This window comes from Microtus pennsylvanicus, chromosome 11, assembly GCF_037038515.1.
Source record: "Microtus pennsylvanicus isolate mMicPen1 chromosome 11, mMicPen1.hap1, whole genome shotgun sequence".
Classification (NCBI taxonomy): Eukaryota; Metazoa; Chordata; class Mammalia; order Rodentia; family Cricetidae; genus Microtus; species Microtus pennsylvanicus.
Window position 1 is genome coordinate 37430213 of NC_134589.1, and position 18274 is coordinate 37448486.

General features: G+C 44.2%; 2 protein-coding genes across 6 annotated transcripts in view; one reads left to right on the plus strand and one right to left on the minus strand.

The window, feature by feature from the left end:
• The window catches only part of Acaca (acetyl-CoA carboxylase alpha), a 271723-nt gene extending 254727 nt beyond the window's left edge, over positions 1-16996 (minus strand). The window contains exon 1 of one of the 3 annotated variants that reach the window (XM_075991299.1): positions 16552-16996. In XM_075991299.1, the coding sequence (XP_075847414.1) occupies positions 16552-16592 (41 nt within the window). In that variant the 5' untranslated portion in view covers positions 16593-16996. The remainder of the gene's footprint in view (positions 1-16551) is intronic. The other 2 variants (XM_075991300.1, XM_075991302.1) reach the window with 2 other exon arrangements.
• A 50-nt stretch (positions 16997-17046) lies between these two features.
• Tada2a (transcriptional adaptor 2A) overlaps positions 17047-18274 on the plus strand; it is a 50192-nt gene continuing 48964 nt past the window's right edge. For 2 of the 3 annotated variants that reach the window (XM_075991309.1, XM_075991311.1), the window contains exon 1: positions 17047-17148. The gene's annotated coding sequence lies outside the window, so the exon portion shown is untranslated. The remainder of the gene's footprint in view (positions 17149-18274) is intronic. The other variant, XM_075991310.1, reaches the window with a different exon arrangement.

Here is an 18274-nt window from a genome sequence, read left to right on the forward strand (position 1 = left end):
AACAAACAAACAGTCATCGGCCTGTTTTGGGGCCTCTGGTTTCTACCACACTAGTACACTGGGCCTTCACTGGGATTCCTCTTGGATATCCTGTTGTCCTGTGTCATGGAGATCTTGCAGCTCTGGATCTGCAGAACCAGCTCCTTCATATGCTCCAGTAGATCACAGATGGGATGGGCCAACTCCTAGCCATGGTTCTGAACCTGGGTAGCTGCAGAGTTGGTCAGCCTGCCAGCTCGCTCCAGTCCTCAGCACCAGGGTGAGCTCTCCAGCATTGCCCTGACTAGTTCACCCCTTGCAGCACTGAGCACGGGGCAGGACCAGCCAGAGGTCCTGTGTTCACGCCTTCAGGATCGGTTCACCCACACCTACACCATCAGGGCCAGCAGCTCCACTGGGTTGCCCAGGTGAGGTGCAGAAGCCACTCTCCTGGGTGCTGCAGCTAGTGAGGGGCAGGGACAGCTCTCCTGCTCTTATGACCTCAGTGCCTGCTCTCCCACCAATCACAACAGAGACAGGGTTTCTCTGTAGCTCTGGAGCCTGTTCTGGAACTCGCTCTTGTAGACCAGGCTGGCCTTGAACTCACAGAGATCTGCCTGCCTCTGCCTCCCGAGTACTGGGATTAAAGGTGTGCACCACCACCACCCGGCTCAATATGTATTTTTTTAAAAGATTTATTTGCATCACTTTTTATTTAGGTGTGCGTGTGCATGCACACCTCGAAAAGCCAAAAGGTGGTGTCAGAATCTTAATTCAGGTCCTCTGGAAAAGCAGCAAGCATTCTTAACTGCTAAACTGTCTTTCTAGGCTCTCCTCCCCACCCCTCCCACCTCCCCCGTGTGTGTGTGTGTGTGTGTGTGTGTGTGTGTGTGTGTGTGTGTGTGTGTGTGTGTGTGTGTGTGTGTGTTTAAGACAGTATGTTTGTTCATGTGTAACAGAGTCCCACTGTGTAGCTGTAGCTCAGGCTGGCATGGAGCTTGATTTCCAACACATTTTTATTTCTTTCTCTCTTCCTTATCCAATAATCTGACCGGAATTTTAGGAATTTCATACAGAATAAATCTGTTCTCCCCCAGCGTTCCTTTCTTCGGTGCCACTCAGCAAATAGAAACCCTATTTTGCTCTCTGGGCTGTATAGTTCAGGGACTTTCACTGGACGCCTGTGAATTTGTGCCACCTAGTGGCGAGAACTAATAACTGCATCCTGAAAAGCACAGGGCATTCATGAATAAAAGGCAACAAAGTTTAAGTCACGATAAAGGCGAGGTCCATATTACTGCCCAGGGGTAAACAATCCTAATCGCCTGAGAATGTTCTGCTTTAAGTCTCATTTTCTAGAAGATTTAATAGAATGGGGGAGGTATATTCAGAAGTTTGCAGCCATGGGCTCTGCAGGATTAGATGGTGCCCTGAAAACTTTTCCGGGATCTTACTCAAGCCACCCTCCCTCCCCGCAATGTGCTGGAAATGAAGGATAAACAGTGCAGGACAGAGGATCCTTATTAACCTCTAGAAGAATCGAACACCCTGCTGAGAAGAAGTTGAAATGGAAGGCTTTGAGCCAGGCGTACAGGAATATTAGCAGTTTCTCGTCGGCTGACTATGCTCACGCGTGCTTGTGTCTATGACTGTGTCAAGAAAGATTCATAAGGGGCTGGAGAGATGGCTCAGTGGTTAAGAGCATTGCCTGCTCTTCCAAAGGTCCTGAGTTCAATTCCCAACAACCACATAGTGGCTCACAACCATCTCTAGTGAGGTTTGGTGCCCTCTTCTGGCCTGCAGACACACACACAGACAGAATATTGTATACATAATAAATAGATAAATATTTTTTAAAAGAAGAAAGATTCATAAGTTTTGGGATTTATAGATTCAACTTTGCCCAGGCCTGGCGGCTGTAGTGCACATCTTTAATCCCAGGATTTGGGAAGCAGAGGCAGGTAGATCTCTGAGTATGAGGCCAACCTGGTCTACAAAGTGAGTTCCAGGACATCTAGGGCTCCATAGTGAGGCCCTGACTTGAAAAAACCAGAGCCTCACTATGTTGACAGGCTGGCCTTAACTCAGAGATCTGCCTGCGTCTACTTCCTGAGTTCTAGAACTAAAAAGTATGTGTCACCATGCCCAGACCTCCTCTCCCTCCTTCTTCTTTTTTTTTTAAAGATATATTTATTTATTACTTTGCCTGTGAGATGGCTCAGGATTTAAAGGTGCCTGCCACCAAGCCCAAGAACCTGAGCTCCATCCTTCTCTGGGACTTACATGGTAGAAACTTGCAATGTCTGTTGTCAGTTGTCCTCTGAGCTCCACACGCACATGACATGCTCCCCACCCCTCCACAAAATAAAAAATTTGATTTTTAAAAGGTTAAATTTTTTTGTTTTGTTTTTTTGAGACAGGGTTTCTCTGTAGCTTTAGAGCCTGTTCTGGAACTAGCTCTTGTAGACCAGGCTGGCCTTGAACTCACAGAGATCTGCCTGTCTCTGCCTCCCAAGTGCTGGGATTAAAGGCACGTGCCAGCACCGCCCAGCAAGGTCAAATTTTTAACTTATGTGCATCTGTGTTTGCCTGCATGAGTTTGCATGTACCATGTATATGCAGGAGCCCCTGGAGGCCAGAAGAGGGCATCAGATACCCTGTAACTGGAGTTAAAGATGGTTGTGAGCCATCAAGTGGGTGCTGAAACAGAACCCAGGTCCTCTGCAAAAGCAGTAAGCACTCCTAGCCACTCTTATATGCATTTTATTTTTGTTTTTGTCTGTTTGAGACAAGGTCTCATTTAGCCCATGCTAGTCTCCAAATAGCTACAGACAAGGATGGTCTAGAATTCCTCATCATCCTGCCTCACTTCCTGTGATATAGACATGAATAATTTGCATTGGTATGGATCTTGGTTTACTGATACAAATTTAAGGTCAATTTTGTTATATGCATATGTATTTCTGATCTTGATTAAGGTATTGTGATTGTGTAGTTCATTTTTAAGGATGTAATATATAATTAAGAAATATAGGTTAATAGATAATCATCTATAATAGTCAAGTTTATAGTCATGTTAGATTTTCTAGATGTGCATAGATATATTTCAGATGGATAGGCATTCTTCATATCTTTCAAAGACTACAGAATATGGCATTTAAAATGTTTTAAGAACTTAGGACTTTTCATGACAACAAGACACATCTGATCCTGGCAGCACCAATTGCTTTGAGAGGAAGATGGGCATCAAAGAGGCTCCTTATGGAGTTAGTTAGCCATTTGGGCAAGAAACTGCTCTTGCCTGAATTGTTGCATAAACTGGACATGCAGGACCCACTGAGCATTGACTGCTGAACTTGCCTAAAGGTGAGACGATCCTTCGGGGTTCCTGCTTCATGAAAGAGTCTGCAAGACATTCTGCAGGATACAGAAGAAAGTGACTGAACTGTCTTTGAAATTTCTGCTTCATGGAAAAGCCTGCTGGATACTATGGGCTTGTAGGCTGAAGATGGATGTCCCAATGGTACAGAAGAACTTTGGGTGACTGTCCAGGCAGCAAGATGTCTCTGTCAATTCTAGAGTTTTGGAAGTTGTTTATAATGTGCTTCCTGTTTACTTAGGTAATATTATATCCTTCTGGAGTCTTTGATGGAGTTGAAGAATTTATAGTTATAGTTTTCCTTTGTTATGATAAAAGATAAAGTAGATATAAATATTGTAACTGTAATTCTTGCTAGAATTTTACTATGTTAAAGCCTTCCTTTTTGTTTAAACAGAAAAGGGGAAATGGTGTAGGAGCTCCTTCTTTCTATATGTTGCTTGTATTGGTTAATGAATAAAGAAACTGCCTTTGCCTGATAGGACAGAACTTAGGTAGGCAGGGAAGACGAAACTGAATTCTGTGAGGAAGAGAGCAGAGTCAGAGAGATGCCATGGATCCGCCACCAGAGTAAGACATGCTGCCAAAGCTTAGCCAGTAAGCCACTGCCACGTGGCAATACACAGATTAATAGAAATGGGTTAAACTAAGATGTAAGAGTTAGCCAATAAGAAATTAGAGCTAATGAGCCAAGTAGTGTTTTAATTAATATAGTTTCTGTGTGATTATTTCGGTTCTGGGCGGCTGGGACAAAAAAGCAGCTTGACTCTGCTTTCTTTCTCCCAGAATTCAGTTCTGTCTTCTCTGCCTACCTAAGTTCTGCCCTATCTGGTCAAGGCAGTTTCTTTATTCATTAACCAATACAAGCAACACATAAAAGGACATCCTATACCATTCCTGAGTAGAAGTTCAAGGTCATCCTCAGTACCTAGGAGTTGGAGACCAGTCTGGGCTATGTGAGACTCTGTTTCAAAAGAAAGAATGTTGTCCTTTATATATTTTAATAAATAAACAATCAGGATTTGAGGTTCTAGGAATCCTATTGGGCTTAAGCATTTTTCTTCATTTTTCATTTCGTGGCTGGATTTTAAATCCTCTTAATGCTTAGCCTAAAAAGTTCTATAAAACTAAACATATTTTTTAGGAAAACTTCCAGCTCTCCCAACTTTTTAAAAAATTTATTTTTGAGACAAGGTCTTACTATATATCCCTGGCTGGCCTCACAGAGATCCACTTGCCTCTATCTCCAAAATGCTGAGATTAAAGTTGTGTGCTTTATTTATTTATTTACGTATTTACTTACTTTGAGAAAGAGTCTCTCTGTTTTGTTATGGCTGGCCTGGAACTCTCTATGTCAGTTAGGCTGGCCTGGAACTCAGAGATCCATCTGCCTCTGCCTCCCAAGTGCTGGGATTAAAGGCCACTACTTCATGTGCTTTCATACTTAATGGACATACAGTAACTGCACATATTTATGGGCTTTAATGTAATATTTCAACACAATGTATAATGATCAAATGGGGTAATTATTTTTATTACTTTACGCCTCATATTGGGAACCTTCAAAACCCTCTTCTAGCTATTTTGAAATGTTTACTAAACTGTTCGTCTCAGTCACAAGTGCTACAGAAAACTAGAACTTCTTCCCAACAAGGTCTCCATCCTCCACACCACTTTGTTTCCGTCCTTCCTCCTCCTGACACTCCCAGGCTCTGTAGCCTCAGTTCTGGTCTCCATTTCTCCGAGCTATGTTTTCAGCGGCCACTCATCAGTGGAAGGATTCTGAAGGACTCTCCTCTAATGTATGATAAGCAGGTGGTTGGGCTGTCAGCGTATTCCAACCCTATTCTCTTTTGCTTTGTTTGGGTAATTTTTATGTGTTGATGGGTTTTTTGTTGTTGTTGTTGTTGTGTTGTTTTACTTTTGCATTTTTTCTTTTTTGAGAAAGGGTTCCATGTAGCCCAGGACAACCTCAAATCCACTATGTAGGTAAGTCTGGCCTTAAAATCCTATTCTACTTTTACTTCGTAAGTGCTAGAATTGCAGTTGTGCACCACCACATTTGAACCTGTTAAATTCTTTTTTAAAAAAATCATTTATAGGGGCTGGAGAGATGGCTCAGAGGTTAAGAGCACTGACTGCTCTTCCAGAGGTCCTGAGTTCAATTCCCAGCAACCACATGGTGGCTCACAACCACCTGTAATGAGGTCTGGTGCCCTCTTCTGGCCTGCAGGCATACATGGAAGGAATGTTGTATACATAATAAATAAATAAATCTTTAAAAAAAATCTCTATAGAATTTTTTAAAAAAATCGTTTATTTATTTATTTAACCATGTTTTCAAATACCTGTGTGTGCCATGGCATGCATTGAGGTCAGAGAACACGTCAGAGAACTCAGTGGTCTCCTTATACCATGTGGGTCTTAGGAAATCAAATTCAGATTATCAGGCCCAACTATAAGAACCTTTACCCACTGAGCAATCTGTTTGGCCTTATTCATTCTTTACATTAAAATGAGAGGAAAAAAAAAACAAACCCAATTGTCAATTTCTAGAAGCTGTTATCGTCTTACTGTGTAATGAAACTAGTTAATTCCAGCACTCAGAAAACAGAGACAAGCTGATCTCTGTGAGTTCTAGGCTATCCTGGTCTACAGAATGAGGTTCAAGACACTGAAGGTTACACAGAGAAATCCTGTCTCAGGGGTGAAAAAAGGAAAAAAGGAAAAAGAAAATGAAAAATATGCAAAATCCAGCAATATCTACACCTCAGGGATAAAGTTCGTTTTTAAAGCAAAGGGGCACAAGTCTTTATAATTCAAGCTACTTGGTAGACAAAGACATGATGATCACTTGGACCCAGAGTTCCAGGCCACCAGGGAACACACAATGAGATCCTGTCTCAAAACAACAAAAACACCAAGCACACCAGGGCACGCCATAAAGCACCTTTGCTCACCCGTTTTGTCTGAGTATACTGAGGATGAACCTGGGCAAATGGCACAGGAGAGGAGTCTGCTGGACCCTCTCCTTGCTGGCTATCACTTTCATCCCCAGCAGAACTCTCCCATCTACAGAAGAAGGAATCTGATTTTTTATCTATGTTTCAGTGAAATCCTTTCACTCCAGCGCCTCCCTTCTTCCTGCTGGGTTAACTTTAACCTTTTATCTATGCAATTAATTACTAGCACTTGATGCTACTACATAAGAACGAGGGCTCTGCCTTCCTCTGAGGTAATGAGGAAAACTGAAGCAGCCTCTCATCTGTTGCCCACGACCTTCTGTCGTCTTTCATGAAGTCCTCGACGTCACAAACACGGTGAGCTTTTCAAAGTGCAAACTACAGCATGGCTTTGCAGCAGAAAACTACTCAGTGACTGATCTCACACACGGGCTCAACAGTTACCTCCAACAGAAATCAGTCAGGAGAGGCGGCAGACATTTGGTGTCCAGCTCTTGGAAGTTCAAGTCCAGCCTGGACCATGTGAGAAGGTCTAAAATAATGACCTAAACCTCACCAGGTTTTCCTATTATTCATGTTTGTTATTGTTATTGCTGTTTTGTTGGAATTAATGGTGTGTACCACCCTTCCTCCCCCCCCACTTTGAGACAAGGTTTTTCTGTGTGTATCCCTGGCTGCCCTGGAACTTACTTTATAGATAAGGCTGGCCTCAACCTCACAGAGATTTACCTGTCTCTACCTCCCAAGTGCTAGGATTAAATGTGTGTGCCACCATGCTAGGCTAATAATTGCTTCTTCCTTTGGTGGGGTTCAGTTTGAGACAGGATCTCTTATGTAGCCCTGGATTCCTGCAACTCATTATATAGACCAGGTTAGCTAGAGTTGAGGCTCACAAATGTGCCTACCTCTCTCTCCCATGTGCTGGGACCGCCAGAACTACACAAAGGAACTCCCCTCCCCCCAACTTCTGCCAAAAATTTCTCTTTGGATATGCTCTAAATATGCTCTGGATTCTCAGAGCCATTCTATGTCCTAAACTAATTTTTACCACCTCTGCTTACTGAGAAAGCAATGGTCAGCAACTGCCAAGAAGCTTGCCTCTCCCTATGCTGCTGGCTTACGTTCTCCAAGGGTGGTCAGCCTCCACATCACTGACACGGGAGTAACACCCCCTCCTTGAAGGGGTTTCCTAGGACTGAAATGAAAAGCACAAACAGAGAGCCTTAAACACAGCTATGGTGGTGCTTTGCTCTGTCATTTTGAAGAGTGCGTTTGTGAGGACTTGATTAAATAGTAGAGAGTTGCAGAGAAAAATGTTCTTGCTGTGATTATAGATTCTAGAAAATTAATACAATGAGCAGAGACACACTGAAAATATGTGTTGTCTGTGCAAAAACACTCAATTAGAGTCATTTATATAATCCACTTAACATTTAAGGCCTAATTATCATGTAGCACTATAACAATTACACATATCATTAAATATGCATCGGATTAACCTTTTCTGGGTTCCTTCCATTTGGTTGCAGTAGGAAAGTGCCCACTGCCCCCAAAGAACAGTCTTCAGCTAATCACTCCCAATACACAAGTCTGTTCACTATCACAGCCATGAGATGGGACAGACTCCAGCTCATCTCCACTCGAGCCTACCATTCTCACACATTTGCCCATGACCTTGACATACCCAACACTCCACTTCGCTCCACTTCGTGTAAAGTGTGACAAAGAAACTGTTTACCTGCCCCTTGTTCTAGAACGCTATAGGTTTCAGGAAATAGGAGTCACTGAATCAAATAATAGAAATGACTAAATAACAGAACCTTGAACAACTTCTGTTTGTCTAGACAGGGTTTCTCTGTGTATATGTCTGGCTGTTCTGGAACACATTCTATGGAACAGGCTGGCCTTGACTCACAGAGATCCATCTGACTCTGCCTCCCGAATGCTGGGATTAAAGGCATATACAACCACCACTTGTAGAAAAAGTTTATTTTTTAATATTTTAAATTATGTGTATGAGTGTCCATGTGTGTGAGCATATGCACTTATGGACTACATGTGAAAACAGTGCCCATAGAGGCCAGAAGAGGGCATAGGATCCCCCTGGAATGGGACAGGGGTTATGTGCAGCCAGGTAGATGCTATGAACCAACTCGAGGGATTCTGGAAGAGTAGGCAGTGTTCTTAACCACTGAGTTATCTCTCCAGCCGCAGTCTCCTGGTCCCATGCGATGCTGGGATAGAATTAAAAGCTTTGTATACACTAGGTAAATACTCTACTGACTGAGCTACGTTCCCACCTTAAGACTGTTGAATTGGGTATTATTTTCACTTTATACATAAGAAAAAGGTCAGAGAAAGGTAATGACTTAGTGAAATTCTTTTAGTTGTTGTTTTGAGCCAGGTTCTCACTCTATTGCCTAGGCACACTTAGAACTAGAAGCATGCCTCCTGCTTGTCAGCTTCTATGGGCTGGGATTGTCACTGCCAGCCACCACGCCCAGCTTTAACTTGGCTAGAATTATTTTTAACTTATTTTAAATTTCACATTTATTTATTATTGTGTATATGTGTGTGATGTGGGATGTCTGTCTGTATACTGTGAATATGTTTTATTACCACTGGTTAATAGAGAAGCTGTTTTGGCCTATGGCAGGGCAGAATATAGCTAGGCAGGAAAGCCAAACTAAATACAGGGAGAAAGAAGTTGCTGGAGGGAGGCACCAGCAGTTGCTGGAGGAGTAAGGTGCCAGAACATTACTGGTTAGCCATGGGGCACGTGACACTATATAGATTATTAGAAATGGGTTAACTTAAATATGGAAAGCTAGTCAGTAAGAAGCCTGAGCCATCAGCCAAACAGTTTGGAATTAATATTAAGCCTCAGAGTGGTAATTCAGGAATTGGTGGGCAGGAGAGAAACCTCCAGTTACATGTGCGCATGTGTAGTAGGTGTATGTGTCCACAGGCCAGACAACGCATGTGGAGGTCAGGACAGCCTGCAGGGACCAGTTCTTCCACCCTGTGAGTTCTAAAGCCGCAAGCACTTTTGTCTGCTGAACCATCTTGGCAGCCTGACTTCTTTTTATTGTTGTTGTGTATGTGGGCATGTATGTGCCATAGTACATGTGTAGAGATCAGAAGACAACTTTTAGGGGCAGATTCTCTTTTTCTAGCATGGGGTTTGGAGATCAAATTCAGATTGAGACTTGCATGCCAAGTGCTTTACCATGGAGTGATCCCATCAGCTCTTCTGGACTCGGCCCAATTCTTATTAGAGGTAAGGGTAGAGAGACAGGATTCAAATTCAGGACTCCTATCAAAGTCCATTCTCTCAGAAATACATTAAGCTGGGCCAACACCCTTATAGATACTTCAAACACTCACTGTGCGTTCATTCACTAGGCGCAGGAGCAAAGACTGTTTGCCGTCAGATGACAAACATTTTAGGGCCTGTCTGACAGTCAACAGGTGGAGGCCCTGTGTATCAGGATGAAAGCTATGCAGGCAAGCTGCTAAACAGGCATGTTTAATTTTTCTGAATGCCAGGATCTAGAACATCCCCACTTGACCCAACTTTTTAGATTCTAGGCAAAACCTGTTTGAGTCATGAGGCAACTATCCTGTACTTTGTGAGGAAGAGAAAGGAGGAAGAGAAAGAAGTCAGTCGGGGTAAAGAGGCAAAAGTTAAGGGTAACGACAGCTTGGATAGGCCAGAGCATTATGTAATCACCATGCCATGAAATCTTAATACCCGAGGCTGTGACTACATACATCTTAACAAAACTAGTTTCTTTTGCTTTATTTCTTGTGAATAGCACTCCAAAATATCCTTTTGCTTGTGGTATATTGTTTTACATTTTATTCTCTTATTTATAGATAAGGTTTCATGTAGCCCAGGTTGGCCTCAAACTTGCTATGTAGCTGAGGATGACCTCAAACGCCTGATCCTCCAATGCTGGGATGGCAGGTGTGTGTGCTATTATGTCCAGTTTTAGGTAATGCTGGGGACAGAACCCAGGAGTTTGTTCATAATAGATAAACACTCTGCCAAATGAGCTACAGTCCTGTCCCTAAAATTTTGGTGATTTTTTTATTGTTATTATTGTTGTTGCTTGAGATGGGGGTCTTATGTAGCCCAGGATACCCTCAACTCACAATCTTCCTACTTCTGTGTCCAAGTGTTGAGAATTCAGGTCCATGCCACCATGTCTGATTACAAATCCAGTTTTACTTCGGGCTGTGTGACAGGAATGACTTGGGAACAAGTAAACCTTGTTTTCCTTTACTGTAAAGTGGGATATGGCAAGACCCTTTAAGGGCACTTTCTTTTCCTTTCTTTATCTTTTCACCTTGGGACTCACCTTCCCTACAATGCAGAGACAACGGATGTACACGGGTGCTTCAACCCTTCTCTGCAGGCTGGGCAGGAGGGGTGGACCCAGACTTATAAGATGTCTAGGAACACCACATGTGGTGGTCCACGCCTTTAATCCCAGCACTCAGGAGGCAGAGGCAGGTGGATCTCTGTGAGTTCAAGGGCAGCCTGGTCTACAGAGTTAGTTCCAGGACAGCCAAAGATACAGAGAAACCTTGTCTCGAAAACCAAAACCAAACAAACAAACAAGCAAAAAAATGTCTAAGAACCTTCTGTGAGGAAAAGGGTTCATTTCCTAACTCTTCTTCAATTTACATTAGTTATTGACTTAGGGCCCAAACAGAGCAGCATTTGGTCAGTTAAGAGAGGCATCCCACTGGGCAGTTGTGGTCTACAAAGCATGTTCCAGGACACCCAGAGCTGTTACACAGAGAAACCCTGTCTCAAAGCCAGCTCCCCCCAAAAAGAGAGGCACCCCATTAAAAGCAATGCATCAGGCACAGGATTTGAGGATGGGATGGACCATCTCTGGATGATAGCGTAGACACCTGTTCCAGTTCGCTAACCCTTTGCAAGAAGGTAGCCCCAGAGAGGAGACCACAAGGACAGGGAGAAAGGAGGAAGACAATGTTCTGAGTCTATGAGGTCAGGGGACTCCTGAGGCCAGGACTTCTGTGGAAAACGCTCTAGGGCTGGAGAGATGGCTCAGAGGTTAAGAGCATTGCCTGCTCTTCCAAAGGTCCTGAGTTCAATTCCCAGCAACCACGTGGTGGCTCACAACCATCTGTAATGGGATCTGGTACCCTCTTCTGGCCTGCAGGCATACACACAGACAGAATATTGTATACATAATATATATTTAGCCGGGCGGTGGTGGCGCACGCCTTTAATCCCAGCACTTGGGAGGCAGAGGCAGGTGGACCTCTGTAGGTTCGAGACCAGCCTGGTCTACAAGAGCTAGTTCCAGGACAGGCTCCAAAACCACAGAGAAACCCTGTCTCGAAAAACAAACAAACAAACAAACAAACAAACAAAAACACTCTAATGTAGACACCTCTAATCACCATCCCAGTGAGTAGAACAGTGGTTAATGCAGACCTAAATCCCCTGCTTATCTCTACTGATGGGGTGCTTCCCACAGAATAGAAGGGAAGAAGGCACAGATGGACTTTGGGACTTGCTTTAAAAAAAACTTATTTATTTTATGTGCATTGGTGTTTTGCTGTATGTACGTCTGTTTGAGGGATCCCTTGGAACTGGAGTTACAGACAGTTGTGAGCTGCTATGTCAGTGCTGGGAATTGAATCTGGGTCCTTTGACAGAGCAGTCAGTGCTGTTAACCACTGAGCCATATCTCCAGCCCCAAGTCTTGTTTTTTAAAAACATACTTGCCTCGGGAGGCAGAGGCAGGTGGATCTCTGGGAGTTCGAGGCCAGCCTGGTCTACAAGAGCTAGCTCCAGGACAGGCACCAAAGCTACAGAAAAACCCTGTCTTGAAAAACCAAAAAAAAAATAAATAAATAAATAAAAAATAAAACATACTTGCATGCCCATTACCAACAGCCATCACAGTCAGGTGGAACAGATGGAAAGTCGGAGGAGAGCAAGTTTACAGAGTCATTCAATATTAGGATATAGAAAGTAAGTAAGAGGGCTGGAGAGATGGCTCAGCAGTTAAGAGCATTGCCTGCTCTTCCAAAGGTCCTGAATTCAATCCCCGGGTGGCTCACAACCATCTGTAATGAGGTCTGGTGCCCTCTTGTGGCCTGCAGACATACACACAGACAGAATATTGTATGCATAATAAATAAATTTAAAAAAAAAAAGTAAGTAAGAGAGACAGATAGGGTGACATGTGGCTGCAAGTTCAGAAAGATCACCAAATCGAGGCTAGCTTAAACTACACAGTCAGTTCCAGGCCACATAACAAGACTGTCTGTCTCACTAGAAAAAAAGGAAAATTAAGCAGACACACGACAGGGTATTATTTTCACAGGAAGGAGGCCACAACATGCACTTTTGACTCTAACCACAGAGCTCCACAGATGAGAAGGAACTGAGGATTTTGTTCTCAACCAATGCAGTCACATTCCAGAGCCTGGCATCACGAAACAATTTTCTTTGTTAGACTTCTAGTTCAAAAGTCGACTTTTTACTTAGTCAAGAATGAAGGCCTTAGAGTATGTGCTAGGCCTGTCCTGAAGGTCAAGGTTTAAAAACAGTGGCCAGCAGGGCAGTGGTGGCGCACGCCTTTAATCCCAGCACTTGGGAGGCAGAGACAGACAGATCTCTGTAAGTTCAAGGCCAGCCTGGTCTACAAGAACTAGTTCCAGGACAGGCTCCAAAGCCACAGAGAAACCCTGTCTCGAAAAAAACCAAAAAAATAAAATAAAAACAGTGGCCAGCAAATATGTAAAATTATTGTGTGCCCATTGTATTTCCAGATGTCTCTACAGCGATGGTGAGAGGGACACAAGGCACAGCTTTGATCTGAAGTTAAGTTCAGGGCATGCTGGGAACTCAGAGTTTTGAAGGGTCAGAAGAGGGGTTCTGGGGAAGTGACAGCCAAGCTGAAGTAAAGCCCTCCCTTGGCAAAGGGAGCCAGGAGGTAAGAGCACGTATGAGAACAGGAGGCCTTTCCATGGCGCTGGGGAACTGACGACAAGAGGACGAACAAAGGAGTTAGTCACAGGTTACGCCTAGCTCAGTGGCAGAGTGCTTGCCTTGGTCTCGATCCCTGGCACCAAAACATAACACCCCCAACACACACACACACACACACACACACACACACACACACACACACACACAAAAGAGTGAAAACAAGATAGATTTGGAAGGGCCTTCTATAAAGAATGATGTATAGATTTACTGTACAAAGCAAGATACATCTTAGAAATCAAGGCAATATAAATAATTAGGTAACAACAGGAATAAACCAGGAGCAGCCTGACCAATTCAGGAATTATGGTCTCTCTACTTGTAAGTCATATTCAGCTGTTTCAAAGCCCAGTAAATGCAGAGAGTACATATTTTATTTTTAAAAAACATTTTTAGATTTATTTTTTTGTGTGTTTTGCCTGCATGTATTTGTATCACTTTCATGCCTGGTGCCCATGGAGGCCAAAGGCATTGGATCTGTCAAGACTGGAGTTACAGGTGGTCGTGAGCGACCATGTAGGCCCTGGGAATTGAACATAGGTCCTCTGTAAAAAGCAGCCAGTCTTCTTAACCATTGAGTCATCTCTCCAGTGTCAGGTCTTCTTAAATCTCACGCATTTTATCTGAGTAACTTTATCTGTGTCCTTTGCCTTTTTTTGTTTCTGTTTTTTGCGACAGGAACTCCTATGTAACCCTTGGTTGGCTGGAAGCTGTGGTATAGGACCAAGCTGGCCTCAACGAACCCTCCTCTTACTGATCTTGAGCGCCTGGATTCAAGGCCTGTGCCACTGGATCTGGCCATACCTTTGGCTTTATTTATTTCACCCGTATCTGCTGGCCCTACCTTTCTGGGTGCTGGGGTGCCAAAGACAAAAGACAGTCTGTTGTCAAGCTGGGCAGAACACAGACAAAGAAACAATTCTCCTCGTTACACAATTTGAGCCCTGAGTTCTCGACTGAGCAGTAAACTTCTATTGTCATTTTCCAGTTAGCATGCAAAACATAGATCCAAAACAAAACTCGGTTTCTCCTCCAAGTGGGTCTTCCTCCAGTTAGGCTCCCCCACTTTTCTTCTGATGGTCTAGCAATGCCACTAGCACCACACTGCTTAAGGAAGAAATCAAGGAAAGTACTGCTTCTAACAGTGTTACCCTTCCTTTCATTGGAAATTTTATTTTTTTATATTTTGGAATAGTGTGCATGCATGTGCGTGTGTGTGTGATATGTGCCTCTACATATGAAGGCCAGATCTTGAGGTTGGGTGTCTTCTTCAGTTGCTCTCCACCTTACTTTTTGAGGCAAGGTCTGTCCTGAAACTCATCAGTTTGGCTAGGCTGGCCTGCCAATGAGCTCCAGGAATGTGCCTCTCTCAACTCTCCCCAGGGCTGGGATTACTAGTGAGTGGAGTACTAGTGCTGACAATCTGAACTCAGGTCCACATGTGCAGCAGGGACTTCATTGACTGAGCCATCTTCCCAGCCCCTTCATTCTCTTTGTTGGGAGTATCACTCAATGAACCTGAAGTTCATTGATTTAGTCATCTGATCAAGAAACCCTAGAGGATCCTCCTGTCTCCTTCCTTTCCCAGGGCTGGGGCTACAGCCATGCAACAGCTCACCTAGGCATTTATATGGGTACTGAGGATCAAATTCAAACACTTCACGGACTAAGCAATCCCACCAATCCCTGAACATTTTAATTCTTGTTGCATTAATTTTTAAGTTAGCCTATCCATAACGGGTTTCATTACGTCATTTTCACATATACATGTTATCATACTTTGTCGTATCCTCTTGAATATATTTTAATTTATAATTTAATTTTCATCCCCCTTGGGCATTTTAATTTATTCTTTGTTTTGAGTTAGGGTCTTATACACCAGATTGGACTGGAATTTTATACGTTGCCAAGGTTGGCCTCCTGTGTGCTGGGATTATAGGCATGAGCTACTATGCTTTTCTTAAGAACACTGATCTCAATTCTTTATGGAAATCTATCACATCCCAGTGAAACCCAAAATCTAACCAAAGTTCACCAAATGATACACGACCTGGGTCCTGGCGGCGTTTTCCATTGTATCTCTTTAATCAGCTCTGTTCAGTTCATTCTAGCCTCTCTACTTCCTTTCCGTGGCAATCAAAGCCATGTGCCATGGCCACTGTACTTGTTTCTCATCTACAGCTCTTTCTGGAAATCCACTTACCTTCCGTTTCTCATTAAATAATCGGATTTCCACTGTGTGCTGTGTCTGCTAAGAGGCCTTTCTTCCCTATCCTGACTAAAAGAAAATCTCTGGATCACTGTCTTCCCTTGATCCCCATTCACTTCCCATAAAACCATATTATGAGGCATCTTTTAATATTTATTATATATAGTATACTTATCTTTTAATAAACATGTATATATATATATATATATATATATATATATATATAATACACAAGCCTTATAAGCAGGAGACTATGTTTTGCTCACTACCAAATTCTCAGCACCTAGAACAGTGACTGTTCATTGTGCATTTGCCAAACGAATGAATAGATTTGAGGATTCAGTAAATGTAAAGTACTCCATATCATTGATACAATAAATAGGAGGAAAGTGTGTGGAAGGGAATATATACAAAACATTAACTGTTCAACATGGTGGGGTGATTTTTCTATTATTATTATTATTATTATTTTAGACAGATCTCTCAGTTTGCAGCACAGAATGACCTCAAACTCATGGCAATTGTCCTGCAGACTCCCAAGTCAAGTTGTGATCTCAGATGTATGCCACTAACTACACCCAGCTGTGATTTCCGTTTGTTTGTTTTAACGATGGACTTACATTACTTGTGTACCAAAAAAAGAATAAAGACACCACACAGGCAGTGTATAAATGAATTCCAACAGAAGCTGGGTAAATCTATGAGGCAGATTTTTAAGTAGATATACAGCACAACCAGGGTTGGAATCCGTTCCCCAGCACTTGGCAGCAATGTGATCCTAAGTTATATTTATTCCAGTGCCTATATTTCCTCAGGTGGAACATGGGAACAGGAATAGTGCCTCCCTCAGAAAGTTGTTTTAGGCGATCCCATAAATGTAATCCGCTTTGTACAATGCCTGGCATGCAGTAAGAAAGGACTCCATAAATGTAAGCTCTCACAACAGTCTCTACTAGTAGTAATAAGAGATGTTGGGACATACCTAGCCCTCAAGATTGACATCAGAGTGGACCACCACATCATCACTGCACTTCCATGTGGGCATCTGAAGCCCAGAGAGGGGATGGCTCTTTCCAGAGAAGGCAATGGCGACGTCCCAGAAGCATCAGAATGAAAAGGACCCTCTTCACCCCGCAAGGTATTCAGTCTGAACAATCCATGAGTGCCATGGTGCGGCCCAGGCTCGCCGTCCTCCGGCCCAGTACCTTGGGCAGCCTCAGTTTCCTTGCTTGCGACAGGACTGGAGTGGGAATGTTATGAGAAAATCCAGACTGAACCAGCCTGGGCTGCCTTAGAGCACGGCACCGGGATGCCCGCGTCACTGGAAAAGTGACAGCAGGTCAGACTCCTGTGCCGGCGGGGTAGCAGCTGGGTACTACTCTCTCCATCTCGGGACAGCACCTCCGGGACCCGCCCGCGGCCGGAGTGGAGGCGGGGCAGACGTGCTCGCGACTGCATGGTCCGGAGCCGCGCACGTGATTCGGGGCCGTGCACGCAGACCGGGGGCGCGCACGTAAAGGAGCCTAGCCCTCACGCGCGGCGCGAGGCTCTTCGGCGCGGAGGCGCGAGACCTGGCGAGGTGAGGAGCGGGCTGGGTGGCGGGGACGAGGGCACGCGGGGTCACGAGGTGTGGGCTGTCGCGGCGGGGCCACGCCGGCGCGGGTGGCGGGTGCGGCCGGACCGGTCCCCAGCCCCTCCCCCCGCTCCAGGGCGACTGGCGGCGCGGCACCTCAGTGTTCCCGGCTGGGAGGTGGAGCGCGGCCCCGGCCCACCTGACCCGCCGAGTCTCCACGTGGGTCTCCGCGAGCCAGTCTTCGGCTGCGTTTGCGAGCTCGGGGACAGTGACTCGCCCAAGGCCATACAGCAGTCAGGATGAGGGCTGTACAGCTGCTAAGCCTGCAACTCCGGGATTTGCTCCTCGGTTCCTTCCCTGCTCCCTCTTGTAATCATTTGAATGTAGCCTGCTTCTCACGATGTTGTCACTGTGCGGGCTTTTAAGAAAGGATGGGAAGAAAGATTTTTGCTTTCTGCAGCGCTGTGCTTTTTGACGTGAAGTGTTTGTCAGAGCGTATTCTAGCTTTCTTTACGGTGGAAGCTTCTATTGTATGGTGGTAGCCTTCCTGTTCACCAACTTGTAAAAACATGTGTGAATACCCCAGTCTTTAGCACTTCCTTTCCTTGGACAAAACAGCCTGTTCCAGGAGAGTGTTAGGATTCCAAGAGATAATTCCATATACACTGATGTACCATTCAGTTCCTAGCATATGGATGTTGGCTTGGTTTTTATTCCTGGGTATATACTATTCCTTTGTTAAATTCATTTTAATCCCAGTAAAAGCTCCAGTACTCGGGAGGCAGAGGCAAGCGGATCTATGAGTTTGAGGCCAACTTGGTCTAGACAGGATAGATTTATTTATTTCTGGAAACGGGTTCTCTGCATAACAGCCCTGGCTGCCCTAGAACTCTCTTTGTAGATCAGGCTGGGCTCGAACTCAAGAGATCTGCCTGCCTCTGCCTCCCAAGTGCTGGGATTAAAGGCCTGCGACCCCACCGCCTGGCTTAGGTAGGATTTCTTGGTCTCCAGTAATAAAACTCATATTAAAATTTAATTTTTTTTTTTTTTTGGTTTTTCGAGATAGGGTTTCTCTGTGGCTTTGGAGCCTGTCCTGGAACTAGCTCTGTAGACCAGGCTGGTCTCGAACCTA